Source organism: Balaenoptera ricei, chromosome 12, assembly GCF_028023285.1.
Source record: "Balaenoptera ricei isolate mBalRic1 chromosome 12, mBalRic1.hap2, whole genome shotgun sequence".
Classification (NCBI taxonomy): domain Eukaryota; kingdom Metazoa; phylum Chordata; class Mammalia; order Artiodactyla; family Balaenopteridae; genus Balaenoptera; species Balaenoptera ricei.
The window spans coordinates 39,187,345-39,207,181 of NC_082650.1; the positions used below are offsets into that span (position 1 = coordinate 39,187,345).

The 19,837-nt window shown below is 34.5% G+C and overlaps 1 protein-coding gene across 11 annotated transcripts in view; it reads left to right on the top strand.

Moving 5' to 3' along the window:
* The window catches only part of TRDN (triadin), a 377,672-nt gene that overhangs the window by 307,138 nt on the left and 50,697 nt on the right, over nucleotides 1-19,837 (top strand). For all 11 annotated transcript variants that reach the window (XM_059941303.1, XM_059941308.1, XM_059941304.1 and 8 more), the window contains 2 exons: nucleotides 1,070-1,120; nucleotides 11,874-11,912. In XM_059941303.1, the coding sequence (XP_059797286.1) occupies nucleotides 1,070-1,120; nucleotides 11,874-11,912 (90 nt within the window). The remainder of the gene's footprint in view (nucleotides 1-1,069; nucleotides 1,121-11,873; nucleotides 11,913-19,837) is intronic.

Genomic DNA, 19,837 nt, shown 5'->3' on the forward strand with positions numbered 1-19,837 from the left:
ATCTTGCTCTGAGGGACACAGCATTTTCTGTGGAACCCCAGAATACATTCTTGACACAATCCAAATCCACCCGAACTCAGTGGATTCTAAGTGATTGCTTGGAGCGGCATGTCCATCCACAAGCACCACCACCGTATTTTTTGCCTTCCATCCCAAACCTCAGATGAGAATAGAAAAAAGGGCTGGAAGGATAGATTTCTTTCTTTCCCTTCTTTCTCACTGCATTATTAATCATTTTTGTCAGTACAATAGATACTGAGATTTAATGTTGCAGAAAAGGCAGAAAACTGGTTTTAGCTTTTATTTTTAATAGGTTAAAATATATATTTTATATTTTATCATCTATTTTATCAAATTTATCATATTTTATCATATATTTTATCAAATTTATCATAAATATGATAAATTTATCATATTTATCATGTCTTCCAGACCCATATATATGTCTGGAAGACATGATATGATCAGAATCATTTTGTATTTGAACCTGGCAGGATAAATGAAGTTTTACTTGATTTGCTTTAACTAAGGACCACATGTTTAAGACATTGGGAGTTCACAGATGAAACTGTCTCAAAATTTATTTTAATCTTATTCTTGAAATTTGTTTGACTTGAGTCTGATGACTAAAACACCACATTTACATGATATATGCAGAGTTTTCCATTTGATTGTTTATTTTTTTGAAAAAACATAGCCTGAAAGAAATAAACTAAGTTAGTGCTGATTATAACAGTTTTGGAAGACTTCTAGATGCTGAAGTCATGTGTTTTTTAAAATTACAGATAAAGCAAGTTCCTATTCATCCAAATACACGTCCCCTTAAATGAACAAATAGATTGTACCTCATTCAACAATTTACATTTATTTTAAATAGAAATGATTAGAGAACAGCTTGTTGTACTCTATACTGCTGTTTCTTTGTCTATGATTAAAATTATTTTTGAAAGAAAACATCATATCATTTCCATCCAGGTTCACCTTACCGATAGCTCATTGAATCCATTGTATATGTCTTCTTACATCTTTTGATCTTGGTTTCAAATAAATGTTCAATGTTTCTTTCCAGAGCCTATTAAGGGAAAAGAAGTGAAGGTTCCAGCTTCCCTAAAGGAAAAAGGTATTACTCTATAATGAAATGTGAAAACACATTGATCTGCCTATTGCATATTCAGTTATTTGCAATGAAGTAGTATATCATTATTTTTCATATTCTCAAAACTCTAATTTTTATATGCCCTCCTCTGTTTTTGAGCAAAGGAAAAATTCTAAATTGTACTGTGAAACAACAAAGGAAAGAGTGGCTGTGTCAGAAATACTAAGAAAGCTTTGAAAAATGCATATGCTATTCTGATTCTTTGAGTCTGTAGTGGAAAATCTACATTTTGTAAATATCCCAGGGTAAATCCTATTAGGAATAGCCATGGGAAACCAAAGATTTAAGATACAAAAGAATACTTAAAATTTCTCAGTGATAGCTTGCCATTCTGTAAGTTCAGATACAGTAAAATCCTAACAAATTTTATAGCTAGGAGTAACTTAGCGATAAACTATAGTCCAAAACCATCATCTTGTAGGTAAATAAAACTGAAATAGTCAAGAAACTTTTCAGTTATTGTAATTTGCCCCAGAGCCAGCCTGAGAACGCTGATCTCCAAATCAAGCACTGTGATCTTGCTAAGGCATCTTATTGAATCTCTGGCCTTCCTACTATACTAGGCTCAGAGGAATGTGGATTCTGATATGCCATGCATCAAGTTATGTTCCCTAAAACATAAGTAAATATGTTAAGTCCAGTGTAATACATTTAGTTTCTAATTATCCCAAGACATTCTATGGGTGTGGTGTCATTCTCCGAACTGTCTAATGTTTCTTGTTGTCAAAATGAACATATTAGTGAACCAGTAAAACCATGAAATATACCTGCTATGTTGAATGTTCAAATAGAGCCCGTTTCTACATTTACCCGGAAGAGAAGATCTACGTAAACTATTGACAAATATACAGGGACTTAGTGGTAAAAATTCCAATTTGCTGGAATTTTTATTAAAAAGAAAAAAAACTTTTGGGTGAACTTTTATAAGCATGTGCTGGAGTTGGAGGAGATGTGGGAGAGTAGTAGGAGGGGAAAGCTGACAGAAGACTCAGTGAGAGCAATGAAGGATGCAAGGAGAAGCTCCATTAGTGTAGCAATGTATAAAAAAATACCCTAAAGTCATATTTTTCTAACTTTGCAATTAAATTTAAATTAAACAAAATTGTTATTTAGTGAAACATGAGAGCATGGCATGATTTTTTTCTCAGCCATGTATGTACTTAATTTTTTTTAAAAAGTATTTAAAGCAACATGGACTCCAAGCCTATTAAAGCATTTATGTTTCACTTCAGAGAAATATCATCATATCCAAAACTTTATTTTTATTGTCACCTAGGTAGTAGTTATTTTGGTGCTATATACAATTTTATGTTTTTCAGGCATAATATGTAAATTAGGATATTTTGCTTGCAAGAGAATTTTTACATGTTATGTTAAATGTTCAATAGGCAGCAAAATGTTGTTACATTGTATTATTTGAAGAATGAATTAATTGTGAAGACTAATGACATTCCTTTGGATTTAGCTAAACTAATTTATTTCTTTAAAAGAACTCTAGATTTCTTCAACATGATCTGACTGTTGATTGCAAGGGACATTTATATAAATATCTAAATTGAAAAGATTTGATGACATCAAGTAATTCAATCATTCAATGATGTTACAATTCTTTTGCCAAACTAAGATAGAAATATCAAAAATGAGGGACAGACAGAAATATTATAAATTTCTGCATTTTTATTAGGGAGTGCAGTGCAAAATTTTCCCCAGTAGAAATGTGTGTGGAATGTATATATGAATGAAAAACAATTTAGGTTTCCACTAAAAACACGTGATGCTAATTTGAGTCTTTGAACACTGGAAATATCTACTTAAGAGTTTCCTCTCTCTTCTTTCATCCTTCCAGGTATTGTTTTTTCATCATCCCATTCCACATGGTCAGTGTAGCACCAGCCAGTGCGTGGCCACAGATAATGGTGGTGGGGAAGGCAGCATTTGGAAAAGATGTATTTTTTAAAGTTATATTCTCATTTCATTAATATTGAATTTTCTACTTTACTATATGTTTCAAATAACCACTTGAGTATATTTAACGTGTTTTTTCTTTTACCATTTAAAGCAAAAATGATCTCTCTTAGTAATGTGCTGGAATTTTATTGGTGCTTTGCAATTTTATGCATTGAATTTCATCATTTGTTTTCCACCGAACAACCAAAATTCAGGCCTGTGGTGCTGAATGTGAATGACAGTCCTAGGACATTTTGATAGAAAGTGTAACACGACATGCAGACTTTCACTTTCACCTCTGAGAGGTGGTGTCACATTAGGCTTTCTTTCCTTAAAGGGGGTCACTGTCGTCTCACATATATCAGGACAGCTACAACTCAAAAAATTCTTGCTAAAAAAGAAATTAATTTTAAAAGAAGTCTTGTTAGATTAAAAGTTTAACATATCTTCTTTTAGTAAACAGAGGGAGTCTTAAAAGTCTTCGTTTAATATCCAAAGAGCGTCAAACAGAATGATAACATCATGCACACTTAAATGATAAAATTCACAAATACATAGAAATTAAGCAACATATTCTTAAAAATCCACTAGGTCAAAGAAGAAATTAAAAGGAAATTAGAAAATATCTTTAGACAAATGAAAATGAAAACACAACATACCAAAACTTACGGAATGCAGCAAAAGCAGTTCTAAGAGAGAAGTTCATAGCAATAAATATCTACATTAAAAAAGAAGATGAAAGATTTCAATTAAACAACCTAACTTCTTACTCCAAGGAACTAGAGAAAAAAGGAAAAAACTAAGCCCAAAGTTAGCAGAAGGAAGGAAATAATAAAGATTAGTGAAGATTTAAACCAAATAGAGAATAGAAAAATCAACAAAACAGAGTTGTCTTTCGAAAAAATCGACAAAAATAACAAAGCTTTGGCTAGATTAAAAAAAAAAAGTGAAGAGCCAAATAAATAAAATCAGAGTTGAAAGAGGAGACATTATAACTGGTGCTACAGAAATAAAAAAAGGATCATAAAAGACTACTACAAATGTTTATATGCCAACAAATTGGACAACCTAGAAGATCTGAATAAATGTCTAGAACATATGATAGCCAAGACTGAATCATGAAGAAACAGAAAATTTGAACAGACTAATAACAAGTAAGAACATAATCGAAAACCTCCTAACAAAGAAAAGTCCAGGACCAGAAGGCTTTATGGTGAATTCTACCAAACATTTGAAGAAGAATTATTGACAATTCTTTTCCTGAAGAATTGTCTAAATAAAAATTGTACCAGTAATAGTAGCACTTTTACTCTAGTAGCAACTGACAGTCTAACACTTTTCCGGTTGTGCCCATCAGGCCAAAATGCCAAGTTGATAGAATGAATGGAAAGGGGTTACATTTTGGAAAGAAAAGTAGTTGAGACTGCCAGAATTTTCTCTTAATAATTGGCTTTCCAAAATTAATGTATCCAAGTACTGTGAATTTTATTTCCTTCATCCAAAAAATTAATGTACAGCAATAATAATGTGCAACTATATGTATGTAAAATATATGGATAATTATAAATGTAAAGCCCCAATAGTCCTTCCTTGGTATTCTCTCCATTTAAGCCCTCAAGAGGATGACTCACTTTCACTCTGCATGTTCATTTTTCTTGTCACTCCAAGCCACATTATGCAAATATTCTAATGTGCTTCTCTCCTTCAGGGGAAATTTTTAAAAATGTCATAGTATTGTATTTATTAAATAAATAATTAATTAATTTAAATATATTTAAATAAAATTATTTTATTTTTTATTTTTCTTGTTCCCTTTTTAAAAAGATTTAAATGTTTAAATCTTTAAATTTAAATTTAAAAAGTTTTTCATATAAGGTCATCTATTATTTTTATATATTTAACCAGTTGTAGGATGATCCATACCTATGACCTCTGACCTTTTATTCACATAATTGATTATTCTCACTTCAAGTTAAAGAAAATGAACTCTGGTGCTCAGAAACATAAGTAAGAAAAAGTGACTCTCTCTTGATAAGGGAAAAAAACAAAGAATGTCTGCTTATTTACCTTGGCAAGTGATTTTTGCACAACTTTCTGAATCATTTGAATGCTTTAAAGTCAGCTGGTTCATTACCTGAAATATATCCAACCAGCTCTCCTGCCATCTTCAAATAACATCACAGGACCTTGTTCTGACTGACTATTCTCTGTGCGACCTACAATATGTTCAGCCTCCTCCAATTATTTCTTACTTCTTTCAGTGCAGACTCTTCATGTTGGGAAGCTTCAGGGAAGGATAGAATAATGAGGCACACATAGCAAGGCATAAAAGAAAGATTAGATAAAGACAGAGTGACACTATCAGGAATGTGAGACATTGTATTTAGCATATACAAAAGACAAAGGATCACGAAAATGAAATGATGACAGAATGAGGCACGGAAAATGTATGCATTTATTCTGTGCTGCAAAGAGAGAATGCCCTCTGGCTCATTTTGTGTTTTTACTGTCCACTCAGCAAACTTTCTTTGTGAGCATCAAAGTCCTACGGGAATCTTGCCAAGGAAGGGTTGCAGAATCAGGACTTAGTCATAAAGCATTGAGTCATGCATTAAGTGTTTTTATTGTGAACTAGAGCTATTTTAAAACTATACCTATAGAAGCTTATAAAGCATAATTGCTTTTCTTGTTGACCTAATGGGAATGAGAGGTGAGAGAGAGACAGACAGACACAGACATAAACGCAGAGAGAGAGCGGGTGTGAAATTACCAGATAATTATCTGAGGATAATGTACACCAATGTTGTGTATCTGCTGGGTCCATCCTAAATGACTTTTCCACCCATGTAAGGTTTTAGTTAATGGGACAGGGATTCCACTTTACATTTTGGTCTAAGCCATCTAAAACTGAAGCTTATAAATTTGATTTTCTTGGCATTTTGAAACCACATCTTAAATTGTTTGGTGTCAATAACAATTTTTGAGTGTTAGAATAATATTCTGGGGATATCTTAGTCACTGAGGCTCCAAAGATGAACAAGACAAAATCCCTGTCCTCAAAGATCTCACAATACTTGGGAAAGAGAGCTGGGAAAGAGTAAAAGTGAAGTGGCCTCCAGTGGTGACTTAGACAAAGCAAACCAAAGTTTTCATCCAATCAATGGTATCTATGATATAGGCATTAGTACATGAGTGCTCAGGAAATATTTGTTCAGTTATTCAATCTAATCTCAGCCACATACATCAGCTAATTATCATTGCTCCCACTTCAGAAGGTGAGAAAATTAAAATTTAGAGTGTTTTAGATGCCTCACATTAGACCATTTGGTTTTTCAATAGGGAAAAAAATTTTAAACTGAGGGATTTTTTTGTTCATTTGGTTTGTGTCTGTCTGTTTTTCTCCAGCTGCAGTGCAAAAAAATGATCTCTTGCTTTGGATGAAGTTGGGCAATTACTTGAGAACATCATCACCTTGCCCCTTTATTATGCATGAAAGGATTCCTCAGTTTACAAAGATAACACTGATTTAGAAACTCAAGCAGGAAAAATAGGAACATAGAGAATGCATGAGGTTTCACAAACATATGAACATGGTTCAATAAGAGGAAGGAAAATATTAAACAGTCCATGGAATATTGAAGGAAAGAAATGTAGGCAGAGATAAGATGAAAAGTTGTGGGGTAGAGGCTGTCAGGTGTTGGTTCTCTGTGTAACTTCACCCAAACTCAGGACAGTTTTGTCTTTTGGAAATCTGTGAACTGAAGACATTTCAAATCAAACTGAAAGATAATCAGAGCTTGTCTTTCTCACAGTTCTGTTTACCAGGGTCACAAAATAATGTGTCCACAGCAGATGAAATCAAATGCTACCTATTAAAACAGACCTCTTATTTGCAAAACACTTTCTCTTAAGACATAGTTAAGAAGAAACATGTGTTCCCTGACGGTTCTTCCAAATCCCAAATTGGGTAGCGAGCTGATTGGAGAGACAATAGTGCTCTATCCCATCCAATAAAACCTCATGCAGAAAACAAAATATGAAAGTGTGTGTGTGTGTGTGTGTGTGTGTTTTGCAAACCATTTGTTGTTAAATAATACAATAAGGACACAGTAAAGTGTAAATGTGTATATGTATGTAATTGTAATAGTAGTGGATTTTCATCAAAAAATGCAAATGATTACTCAAATGATATAAAAATCATGGGTTTAGAATAAATTTATGAATGTTACTTCACTTAATACAACTTTAATTGCTTTATTTAAATATATTTATATTTAAATATATTTTATTGAACATCTTGGTAGAAAAATATAAGAAAAATCATTTCAAATATCAGTAAAGAGACTAACATACACTGTTGGCTTTGTGTCTGACGCTAAGTGCTTCACACGTAGTGTTCAATTTCATTTTCACAGCAATCCTTTTTTTTTATTAATGTGAAAATTGAAGCACTGGAAGTGAATTGCCCGGGTCACACAGCTGCCTGAGGTAGATTTGGGAGTCATGCCTGGCAATATGACTTGCCTCCTTTGCCAGCAGGCTTCCCATATTCCCTCAGACCAGAACTCACATACAATTGCCTAGGGAAAACAATGCTGAAGTTCCTTTGTATATTTTATATAAATAGGTTTGGTGACCTGCTTTTAAATGTAAAATCTTCCCACGCCACTAAATATTGAATACTACTCCAGCAGTGAGTGAGATAGCTATCAATTTTCTATCCATGTTCAGTATATTTACCTAGTTTAACCAGCTTAATTTAGGAAACTGTTTATACGATTCATGATTTAATGACTGGCTGGAAAAAAATAGAAACCTCTGTGGCTTTATCGTTCATGCTAATTACAATCTTAATGACTCTGTTAGTAATTTGTACCTATAAGATATAGCACGTGGCTTACTATGTAGTTTTTATGCATGAAATATTTAAAAACTTTCACTCTGTCTGTATCAACAGTAGTTATAGCAGTGTGTGTACAAGTGTTTAAGGCTTTGGAGTTGGAATGAATCAGTATTCAAAGACCAGTTTTTCCACTTACTAGGGAGTACATACTTAGACAAGTATTAAGCCTCAGTATTATTATCTGTAAAGTGGGTGTAATAGTAGTATTTAGTTCATAGGAGTGGTAAATGAGGATTATATAATTGTTCATTCGTGCAACAAATTTTGTGCAACAGATATTTATTGATCCCTAGTCTGTGCAGAGCACTGATCTAGACACTATCATACAGCAGAGAAAATGAAAATTCACCCCAGGACTCATGAAATTTGTATTCTACTGGGGTTAGAGAGCTAATAAAAATGCACTACCAAATGTAAAATAGATAGCTAGTGGGAAGCAGCCGCATAGCACAGGGAGATCAGCTCCGTGCTTTGTGACCACCTAGAGGGGTGGGATAGGGAGGGTGGGAGGGAGGGAGATGCAAGAGGGAAGAGATATGGGAACATATATATATATGTATAACTGATTCACTTTGTTTTAAAGCAGAAACTAACACACCATTGTAAAGCAATTACACTTCAATAAAGATGTTAAAAAAAAAGAATATTTAATATTATATAAATAAATTATAGATAATGCATATAATACACTTACTTAGTGAGTGCCATGTATAAAATACAAAACATCATTAGTTGCAAAACCAAGAATTATTATTATTATATTTTATTACACATATAAGGCTTCTATGTGCTGAAGAAGCAATTTGATAATGATAACAAAAAAGATTGGGAAAAGAAAAATCAGTGGCATTCAGCTTCTAACTTGCAAAATATTTAAAGTGGAGATATTCTTAAAAGAATGCACATTCTTGGGATTTATATATTGCATAGATTTCTTTCTTTTCAATTTATAAAGACAGAACAGAGACTCCTAAACAAAGTTGATCCCCACTGCTGCCCTTCTCTAATTCAAGCACATGCATGTTGAAGTTTTGGTTGGCCTGCTTTACTTGAGAACACAGTGTTGATGACACTGAAAAATCATTAATGAAGCTCCCCTCCCCAGACCCACCAGCAATTAACATTTCATAAGTGAAATCAACCGCCTGGAAAAGTCAGTGCTGCATATGAAATGGCAGGCTGTCTGCTTCAAACACTCAGCTTGGGGATTGCTTGATTCTATGTTTCTGCAGTGCTTGTGAGTCGAGCCCAGAAAGAAGGGCTCAAGTGAAAAATGTTTATGGAAACCAGATATTTTATTATACAATAAAAATCGATGGTTAAAAATATTTAGCAGTATAGACGGGGTGAAAATGCAAGTTCCCGTTCTCTTTTCCCGGCTTCCAGATCTCAGTCTTCAGCATCAAATACTGCCCTTAATTTCCTGAAACTTCTCAATGAAGACTTTTGACTAAACTTAAAAAAAAAGTATATATATAGACATATATATTGTTGTTGTTATTTGACTATATATACATATATAAATATGTATATATATATATATATTTGTCATTTTTATAGGACTAAGAACAGGCATCCATATGTGACTCAAAAATTAAAGACACACTTCAGTAGAAATGCTGTCTACAAAATGAGGGCACCAAGTTCTTAGGGGCCAAGTAGGCTAATAAAAGAGATGTCCACCTTAGAAATCCTCACCTATCAATTCCTGCTTTGCATATTCAACGGTAAAATTCCAGTTCTGTAAGAACAAAAGAAAATTACCTTGAGAGATCATGTAATTTAAGTTCATGAGCATAATTTTAAAATAAGTAAGCTTTTTCCACACGTCACTCTTAATTCTTACATCAATTTTACAACATTATTTTCTCCATTTCAGCAATGACAAAATTGAGACTTGAGGATTTAAGTAATGCCCAAGGTCACAAAACTAAGTAAATGAGTTTGCTTAAAAAACCAGATTATAGATCCAAGAGCCTCCTTTCCACGCTTCCCAAGAATACATAAGTTGTGTGGTTATCATGTTAGTATTGTTTACATAACACCAAAAGTCAGTAGTTCTCACATCGTGAGAGGGTCCACAGCCACATGCATGTTGAATGGTCATAAGAGTGGTTATAAAATTTCATGAACAAGGTAGAATTTGGTTCTGATTGTATTGTGCTCATAGCTGATAAAAGTATTCCCCACAACTTTTATTTTTTACAGAAGATCTTTTGACAAACATTAAGTCTAAAATGATTCCACTTCAAGATTACATGACAATGTGATTGACAGGGGAGAGAACCAGGTGTAGAGTGAGAAGCAAAACTCTTTCAAATAGACAGCTCTACATGATGAGCAAAATGCCTGTGGACCCTGTCCTAGAACATTGAATATTTATCTCTAACTCTAGAAGCATGAATCAGTTTCTTCTAGGACTACAGATACACAGGAGGGAGCATTTCATATTTCTCTATATTTTTTGCTCTATATTTCATTGTCTATATTTGTTTTGTTCAGTCATTCATTCAACAGTATTTATTGATCATACACCACGTCTTAGATATTTGACCAAATGCTGGTATTTGAGTAGCAAACAAGGCACAACCCTTGCCCTATGGAACTTAAAATCGAAAGAAGGGATACAGACAATAAACAAAAATTAATTAAAAATAGTATAACAAAATTTTATACCACATTAAGGCACATAGAAAATATTAAAATAGTGTATGTCCTACCCGGTTAAGTGAATGTGTCAACTAAAAAGAGAGAAATATGTGCCAGGGAGTGTGGAAGTGCAATAATAGCGCTGATATCACTTTTTACAGGATGTGCATTCAAGTGGTACAGGAAGTAGGGTGTGAATGGCTATGGAATTCTGTATTACCTAAAATTCTGCAGTTAAGCAAATGAGCTTTATAAAAACTTGTAACTCTAGGAAATAGACTCCATTAGGCTAAGACCCAAATAAAGCTGGTTAGCACTACCCCTGACACAAAGTCTGTACTCAGTAATATCCCAACCACAAGCTCAGTTTTTCTGCTGTTTGAAGGGAGGAAAAATTGTAATGTACCAGAACCCTTCTATTAATCAAAACAAGACTTTATGCCGAGAGAGGAGAACTATGAGTCCAAGGCAAAATTGTTTAAATAAGAGAAAGGACTGGGGAGCATGAAAATATCAGTTATTGCAGTTGTTGGGGTAGTGTCATGAGTATTACTTGGATAGCTCAAAAAACTATGTATTTATCCTGTACTGATATTAAGTTAGAATGCAGAGTTTCTAGACAAAAGCCATTGTCCTAGGAAATAAGAAAGCACAATACTTTATTTTAATGTGTTTATACTATTATACTGAAGTTAATCCAATTTAATTTATTTTGTAAAATTAATAACAAATACTACTAAAAACAATAATTATACCAGTTTGAAATGATTAAATTAACCACCAGGTGGAGCTCCATGAATTCAACGTATGTAGTCAGAAGTAGAAAATTGCTTAAATTCGTCAAATTAGGAAAAATTACAACACATTTTTTTTCTGAACCGTTTTGGCTAATTTCCTTATTTGCAATGCTTAGAGAATTTATGAATTATAAGAGATGGGCTCTTATTAAAGACAAAATGCCAAATTACTTGATTAGTATAAAACTTTTTAGCAAACTGGAATTTAAACCAATGTCCTTTGCTTAAGTTACTTTATAGTTTACTACAAATACATATTCCATTGTGTACTGATAAAAGTATGTAACTATAATTGAGACTGAGAAGAAATGAGAAAAATCTATTAAACCTGCCTATTATTCCATTTAGTACGGATTTTTAAAAATGCTTATTTTTTCCAATTTGTTTGTTTGTGTGTGTGTATGTGTTTGTCTCACCCCAGAACCTGAAATTAAAAAACATGAAAAGATGTCCAAAGCAGGTAAGGACACTTTGTAAGATTTACATATAAGTATATATTCTGTTTATAATGAACAAGGCCGGTGTTACAATCAGGCTGTGTAAGGCCTTGAAATGCTGAAAACATTGAAAAAATACTCGTGTACCGCAAATATTTTAATTGTAATAAGCCATACACAAAAGTATGCTAAAATTAATATAGCTTCTATTTTCTGTTAGCAAAATCGGATACGTTTGTCAAAGCATTGGAACTGTTAACATATGCTGCTCCTTATTTATCTACTGGGCAATTGAACATTGTTTACAAAGTGCTAAGGGGACAATTTCAGTTTCAGAGAATTTAGCCAGATAGTGACAAATGTCTAAATCTTATTCTTATAATTGGTTGAACCTTATGGAATCACCTGTACTCGAACATCTTTTACCTCAAAAACAGTAGTTTCATACAGTTCAACATAACAGATTCAACTATTTTCTTTCCCGCTAATTAAATATCCAAATACTCTTTGGAGGCGTAATGGAATACTTTTACAAGAGACTTCCTGCAAACAGGTTCTTCGAGAAAGGAAGACAAGAGATTAGCTGGTCACTTTTAAGACAGGTATTAAAAGTTAGAAGAAGAAACATCATAGAATAAAGTGCAGGGAAAAAAAAAGACTAAAATTCCCGAGGAAAACTCCAATTAATTACAGTCTTTCTAGGGCTAACCCTATACCAAATATTTTATATCTATATGAAGATATTTACATGTCTGTATCTACATACGCAAAAGAAGGTTATATCTATATCTCTCCCTATAGTGAAAGTGATACTATGTACATGCAGACATTCATATCGTTGGTGTTAAAATATTTTCACATAACTAATTTTTACAAATTTTAACCTACATTTAAGTAATTCTTGCTTCACCCTTCTCTGTATAGGTTAAATATTAACCTAAATTATTGTCACTTCTACGAAAAGTATTGTCAACATATCAAAAGGGATTGTTTAAGTGTTTTTGTATTTTTAGTGAATGAAATAATTTTAAGTGACTTTATAAAATCTGAAAGTATGCATTCTCTGGAAGATAAACGGAAAAATCAACAATTTTAATCAGTAAGAAAAATGCATGATAAAGACAAAATGATACATTGAGTCTTAACATCAAAAGTTATAACTGAACTTTAGATATATCTGAAGAAAAGGAAAAGCTATGTATATAAATTACTTTACTGCTGTTAGCACCCTTACTGGGGTCAGCGAAAAATCGCTGGCCAGATAAAAGGTGAATGATGTCACCCCTTCCTGTAAGCATAGCATTGTATTTTATGCTTTATTTTACTTTTGGTATATAATGGAAAATAGTAATATATGCACTATAAATTTCCTAGTATTGGTTGACATTAAATAATTATGCCTATTTTATGTTATATTTATTTTTCTCTTCCTAAAAGGAAAGAGAAATCAGCACTAAGGGCTATTTTATTATAAAATATAATCAATTAACAATTTATTGACACCATATATTATGCTAATATCACTGCCATATGTCAAGAATTGTGCTTGGTGATACAAAGTTTAGAAACAAGTGATAAGATATTGTTTCCATCCCAAGAGAATATGATCAAGGACATAGACGTGAACTATTGAAAGATGGCTACCAGATAATTAGTTACATTTGTGAAGAGTGCTCTAGGAGTCTAGAGAGAGGGGACATTCCTGTAGTCTGTGTCAATCAGTGAAAACTTCAGGGAGATGATGGATCAAGCTGGGATTTTAGGAATATGCAAGAGCGTCTGAGGCAGGAAGGTGATTATAAAACATGGTGGAAGTCAGCTTTATAGTAGAAAAACATGAATTTGACTCTCTTGCTAGGGGTGTGACCTAAATTACTTAACGTTTCTGAGTTTTAATTTTTTTGTCTATTGAATACTCACTTGGTAGGGTTGTCATAAGAAATCCAGTTGATGTTTGCCATTTGGTTCAGATTCAATAAAAGGGAACTCTATTTAGGAGTTAGCCCGGAGGCAGGGATGAGCATGGCATAAGCAGGAGACAGTGAGGGGAGGATCAAGGACCAAAGGAGATTCCAGGGGCTACATGAGGAACAGAAAATGGCAGGACTGCAGCAATGACGTCTGGCCATATGAGTAAAAGATTACTTTTATAGTAATCTAAGTGTTATAAAGGTGGGAGAAATTGATAGGGAGAGGTACAGAGAGGCAGCATTAAGGAAGTGAATTCTGTTTACTTTAAATATTATTTATAGCCATGACTAATATTCTGTGTGGAATTATAAGGAATTAAGTTTTTTAAATATCACAGGACCTAGCAACCCATTGAAAAATACTAATAGCATCTTGTTATATACCCTTTCAGTTATATGAATACATACAATCACAATCATACTCTCTGTACTGTGGTATCACTGCTTTTGTAATTGTCAAGCTGTTTCACAGGAAAAGGCTAGAAATTGATGACATTAGCTATATATGACTCCAAGGTCTCAAGCACGAAAAGATGAAGAAGGTGATGAAATGTAGAAGTTGCAAAGGAAATGTAGGTGGGGTGGACAGAGGTGTCCTAGAGACACTAGGAAATCGGGAATATTCACTCTGAATCCTCACATAAGGTTTTGTATCTATGAGCTTAGAGGTTTAGAGTTAGAAGCCAAAGGAGAAAAGGATTTCTTCAATAAACAGGAATGTAGAGAGAAAAGAGAAGGGAATGAAAGGCAGCTTCTTGGAAAAGTAAAAGAACTGGTAAAAAGGAAAGTGTGTTACCTGAGAGATCGGGACACACAGTGTATCAGTATCCCAAAGCCCGGACACTTTCAAGAAAAAGTCAAAAAATCAGCAGTCTCAATGTCTCAGGAAAGTCAAGGGGCATGATGACTGAGAAACAGCCATTATATTTGACAAAAATCTGTTATTTTGTGACCAAGTGGAGAGCATTTTTAGTATAGTGGTGGAAGTAGAAAGAAACTTAGAGGAATTAATAAGAGAATTTATCAATAATAAGTGGACGCAGAACAGCAACTACTTTTTTCAGGAGTTTGCTGTTAAAAGGAGACAAAATACTATATTCCAGCAGGTGGAATCAATGAACTAGGTTTGTTGTTTCCATGTTTATGATAAGGGGGAGCATTCCAGGGAGAGGAGGAGCATGAAATCCAGAGGGAGATATTAATTTGGAGAGAACGGCCCCAGATATGACAAGTGTTGGGATACACACTACAGGTGGAGGACGTTAGCTTAATTATGAGGAAGAAAAAATCCCCCCCGCCCCGAGCTTTGAAAAAATAATGAAAGGATAGATTAAATTAAAGCTGAGTGTACATGAGGACGCTTCTGGTGAGCAATCTTTTCTCCTAAAATCTCTTCTGCAAAGGTGACCACTAACATGTCCGTTGCCAAACCCAGGGGATAGTTTTCTTGCTTCATATTACACTGACCTCTAGATAATATCTGACCATGTTCGTCATCTCTTACTCCTCAAAAAAAAAAAATCTTTTTCTTTGACAGAAACAAACATTTAACTCACAGAGTTAAAAATAAAACAACAACAAAAGATGACTACAATTTTAAAAACTGAAGCAACATTGTAGCAATTATTTATTTTTGACATGGCATATTATTAGCCTCTAAATTCTTTGTTTTTTACCCCCTAATGAAAACGATGGCAAACAGGGCATGCATTTCATTAGGTAATTGGAGAATAGCTAAGTGTTCTTTTCGGGAAGCAATGGACATTAATTATAAGTAGTAATGTAATTAAAACCAAAAAAGACTTGCATAAGCAATAATTTACTTTTCTTATTTATCAAGAAAATTGATATTCATAAACAAAATCTTCAGAGTTCTGTAACTGCATTTCTAACTGCCTCATCAAAATCTTCACATCGTTAATCTGCCTGGACATCACTTTGTTTTAAAATTGAACTCAATATCCCTTAACATTCTCTTTTCCTTTTGTTTCTTATCTCAAAAAATGGAACTCGTGACTCAGAATTCAGTTACACTGACTTAAACATCTGAGTCATTTACAGCTTTCCCTTCTCTTTCAGAACCCAACATCCAAGTAAGTACTAAATTATATGTTTCCCAAATTTGGTCTCTCCTTTTTTTCTCTCCCGGTAAGACCCTAGTTCTAGTTCTCATCATCTCTTGCCTGAATAAATATACAAACCCATGACTTAATCATCTTGTTTCCATCTCCTCTTCAAAGATCTACCAGAAGCCTATGCTAGTTACATTTTCTAAATGGGTATGTGTAGGGGCACAGTGTTAGGTTCATTGCCACTGCATTATACTGCCCCCAGCGTATTTCTTCATGTGGCTTCCATTTATCTAATCCACCACCACAAAGACATTTTAAAAAGATCACCAATTCTGTGGATTTTCGTCTATTCAGTGACTTTTCAATATTTTCCTTTCATGTCAGGTCCATATCAGAAACATCTTACCTGTTTAACTTCCCTCCATTCTTGGCAACTTACTTTCCCACCCACCCCCTTTTCTCTGTCTTTAAACACACAACATGAGTTATCCAGCCTTGGTCTGTTTGCACATGTTTTCCTCTAGCATATCATGTGATAGTAATGTTTGTTGAATGGGTTTCTTTTAACTTTGTGTCTCAGCTCCTATATTATCTCTGCTGTGAGCTGTGCAGCCTTTTCCTTCTCAGAGGAGACAGAAAATCACTCAAAAGCCACCATAGCCACAGCAGATCAACAAAATTATCCTCATAGAAAGGGAGGCGTTGGTTAATGATTATTTTAAAAAACCTATTTTTGACTTGTGTCTTGGATTTGCAGTATAGCACATGCAGAGATAGTTTTTTAAATGTAAAAGACCAACAGAGGCAGGATGGTTTAGAGAGAGGAACTCTAGGACAATAGGTATGGAGTGATTTACAACAAATCACTTAAGTTCTGAGTCCTTCATTCTTTACCTATGAAATAGAGTTCCCATCAACAATGTATTCCATGCTAATCTAACAGACTTATTGTGAAATCACGTGATATAATGTATGTGAAAGTGCCTTCAAGAGCTATGAAAGCAGAAAAAAAATAAAAGGCTATCATCCATATCCTTGCTATTCCAAGGGTGGTCCACAAAACAACATCAGCATCACCTGATTGCTTGTTAGATACGTAGACTCTTAGGTCCCATTAATAACTGCTGAATAAGAATTTGGATTTTTACCAAGACTTCAAAGTCATTAGTATGCACATTAAAATTTGAGAAAGAAAATTATAGAATTCATAGACATCTAAGATTGCCCTTATCTCCAGGGAAGAAAAATATATCAAGCTTCTCTCTATACATTTAGCTAATGCAAAGTGTACATGTGTTTTTGAATGGTTGCTTTCTAACTAGAAGCAAGGTCCTCACAATAACTAAGCACTGGTTGACATTGTCCATCCACTATCTCATTTGGGTGATTTCTGAACTTTGTTCATCCATGAAATGACTGAGGAATAAACCCTTCCTTTCTCACGACACAGCACAGGCAAACAGGCACTGCTTGTACCTGTGTGTTCATTTGAGCTTAAAAGGAATAAATACACGTATTTTGCTTGAAGTACCTGTATGTCAAGGGTAAACTGTCTTTTTATTTTACCAGCTGGCTAAGATATTGATACAACAGGTGAATGACTTAGTGAAAGAAAACAGGATGCCCTTACACCTATCAGTCATCAAAGTATCTCTGGCCTATATCTTTTAAAGAACTTAGTTCCAATTGGTTACTCTATTTAATTTACGTCTATCATAGTATAAAATAAATACAGTTCAATATCTATTTAAAATTTACCATAGTGATCCTGCAAGAGAAATACGTATTAACCTTATTAACTGGATCTTAATAGATAATAGAGAGAATTTACATTCTCTCTTTCTCTCCCTCCCTCCTCTCTCTCTCTCTCCCTATTTCTCTCTCTCACACACACACACATACGTGTTCGTGTGTGCGCGCGCACACACACACACAATACTTTATGTACATCTTTAAGTTAACCAGAAAGCATTGGATATTTGAATATGCAGGGCTTCTATAAATTGTAGAGATAATTAAATCTCAGTTTCATTAACTAAACTAAGTTATAGTAGGATCAATGGCTAAGTTTAGTTTAATAAGTATTTATAGAATTTCTACCATGCATTAAATATTTTGCTAGGTTTTAAACTCTCAAGAAATATATTTTATCTAGGCAGAGATCAGTAAATAAAGAGCTAATACTAGCAAAAAAAGGAATAAGTAATTAAAATCAAACAAACAAGAAAAAGTTGTTCAGAGTGAATTCTGTAAACAGAGGAAAGTTTTATTTTTCCAGCCTATTGGTTCAGAGAAAAATTCCCAAAGGAGAGAATATAAGAGTAGTCTCAAAGTATGGGTAAAGATTAGCCAGGTGAAGAAAGCCTGGGGAGGATATTGCAGACAAGAGAGAGTAGCACAAGCCTCAGCTAGAGGAGGGAAGCAGTGAGGAATATTGAGAGCCACGAGTATTTCACCTTCACTTCAGCAAAAGGTCTGCGTGGAGGATAGGAGTAGGTGAGGCTTGAGAGGAACAGCTGTGTCCCGAGTAAGGGTTGTGTCCTTCTTCCTAAGGGAAATTGGGAACAACTACCAGAGTTTAAGCAAAATGAGGTACAACTTAAATTAGAATTTCAAATTGCTCAGTCTGGCTAATTACAGAGACTGAAGATAAAGAGGATGTCAATAGTTTCAGGAAATCGGTTCGGGGCAGGAGACTATTGCACTGATACCTCTAGAGTTATTAGATTTTCATAGAGCACTGGTAGGAAGGAAAAGAAGAGAGCTATTATAGAAGTATTTAGGAAGTAAAATTGCCATACTATGGAAAAGGGGGTGGAGTGGAGAAAAATTCAGGATAACTCCCAAGTTTCCGTCTTGGGATAGTGTGTGGACAGTAATGTCATTTTCTGTGATTGGAATTTTCAAGAGAAGTGCAGATTTAGCAAAAGGAAGCTATATGTGTTATGTAAAGTTTTGACATATTTATTATGCAAATTTTTGTTGAGCAGTTATTATATTATAGGGAATATTGAAACGGAGCAGGACCCTATGGTCCTGGCCCCCCCATGTCCTCAGCCTGCCTTTTGTCTGTGGAAAAACTTTAGCCAAAGAATAAGTTTAATTAGAGAAGTGAGAAAATGCAGAAACAAAGGAAAACAGTCAAAGGAGACCAAATAATAACAGTTTAATCATTAAGCAAAGTCAAGGACCTTTAGTTCCTCCTTAAGGACTATAGATAATATTCTGAGCCATATCCTCTGAGCTGTCTTGTAGATACTGAAACCCCACCAGGTGGAAGAAGGTAACTACATGATGGCCAGGCTGTAGCCATGACATAAGCTGCCACAATTCCAAGAACTGGCCTCAAAGAAATGGGAACAAACCCTCTAACTAAAGACTAACTGTACTTAAAACAACCAAGATGACGCCGATCAGACCACCACATTACTGATTGCAAGATGACTGTCAGAACTGACTGTGCTGTTCTGCTCCCTCCCTCCGCCAATACAACCCTGAAACTCCCCTTTAAAAGCCCCTGTCCCCTGAGCAGCAATCGGGAGTTGGTTCTAGGACAGGAGAGTCCACCCTCTCCCCCGGTTGCCAGCCTCCGAAATAAAGCAAGCTTTCCTTTCCTGCCAACAGTTGCCTCTCGAGAATTGGCTCTCGAGTGGCAAGCAGCCAGACCTGGGTTCGGTAACAATTTGGTAAGTGCAGACATCCATTGGTAAACACAGTCAATTTCCTGTCCTCCTAGAACTTATAATCTAATGGGGGTAGAGGTGAGGGAGAGACATGTCGAATTAGAGGTACCTGTGGGATGTGCATTGAAGTGTGTTTACCAGGCAGCTGGGGAGAAAACACAGTAGTTAATTTGGAAGTTTCCAGCAAAGATGTGCGGGCTTAAATGATGAGAGTTATTGACAT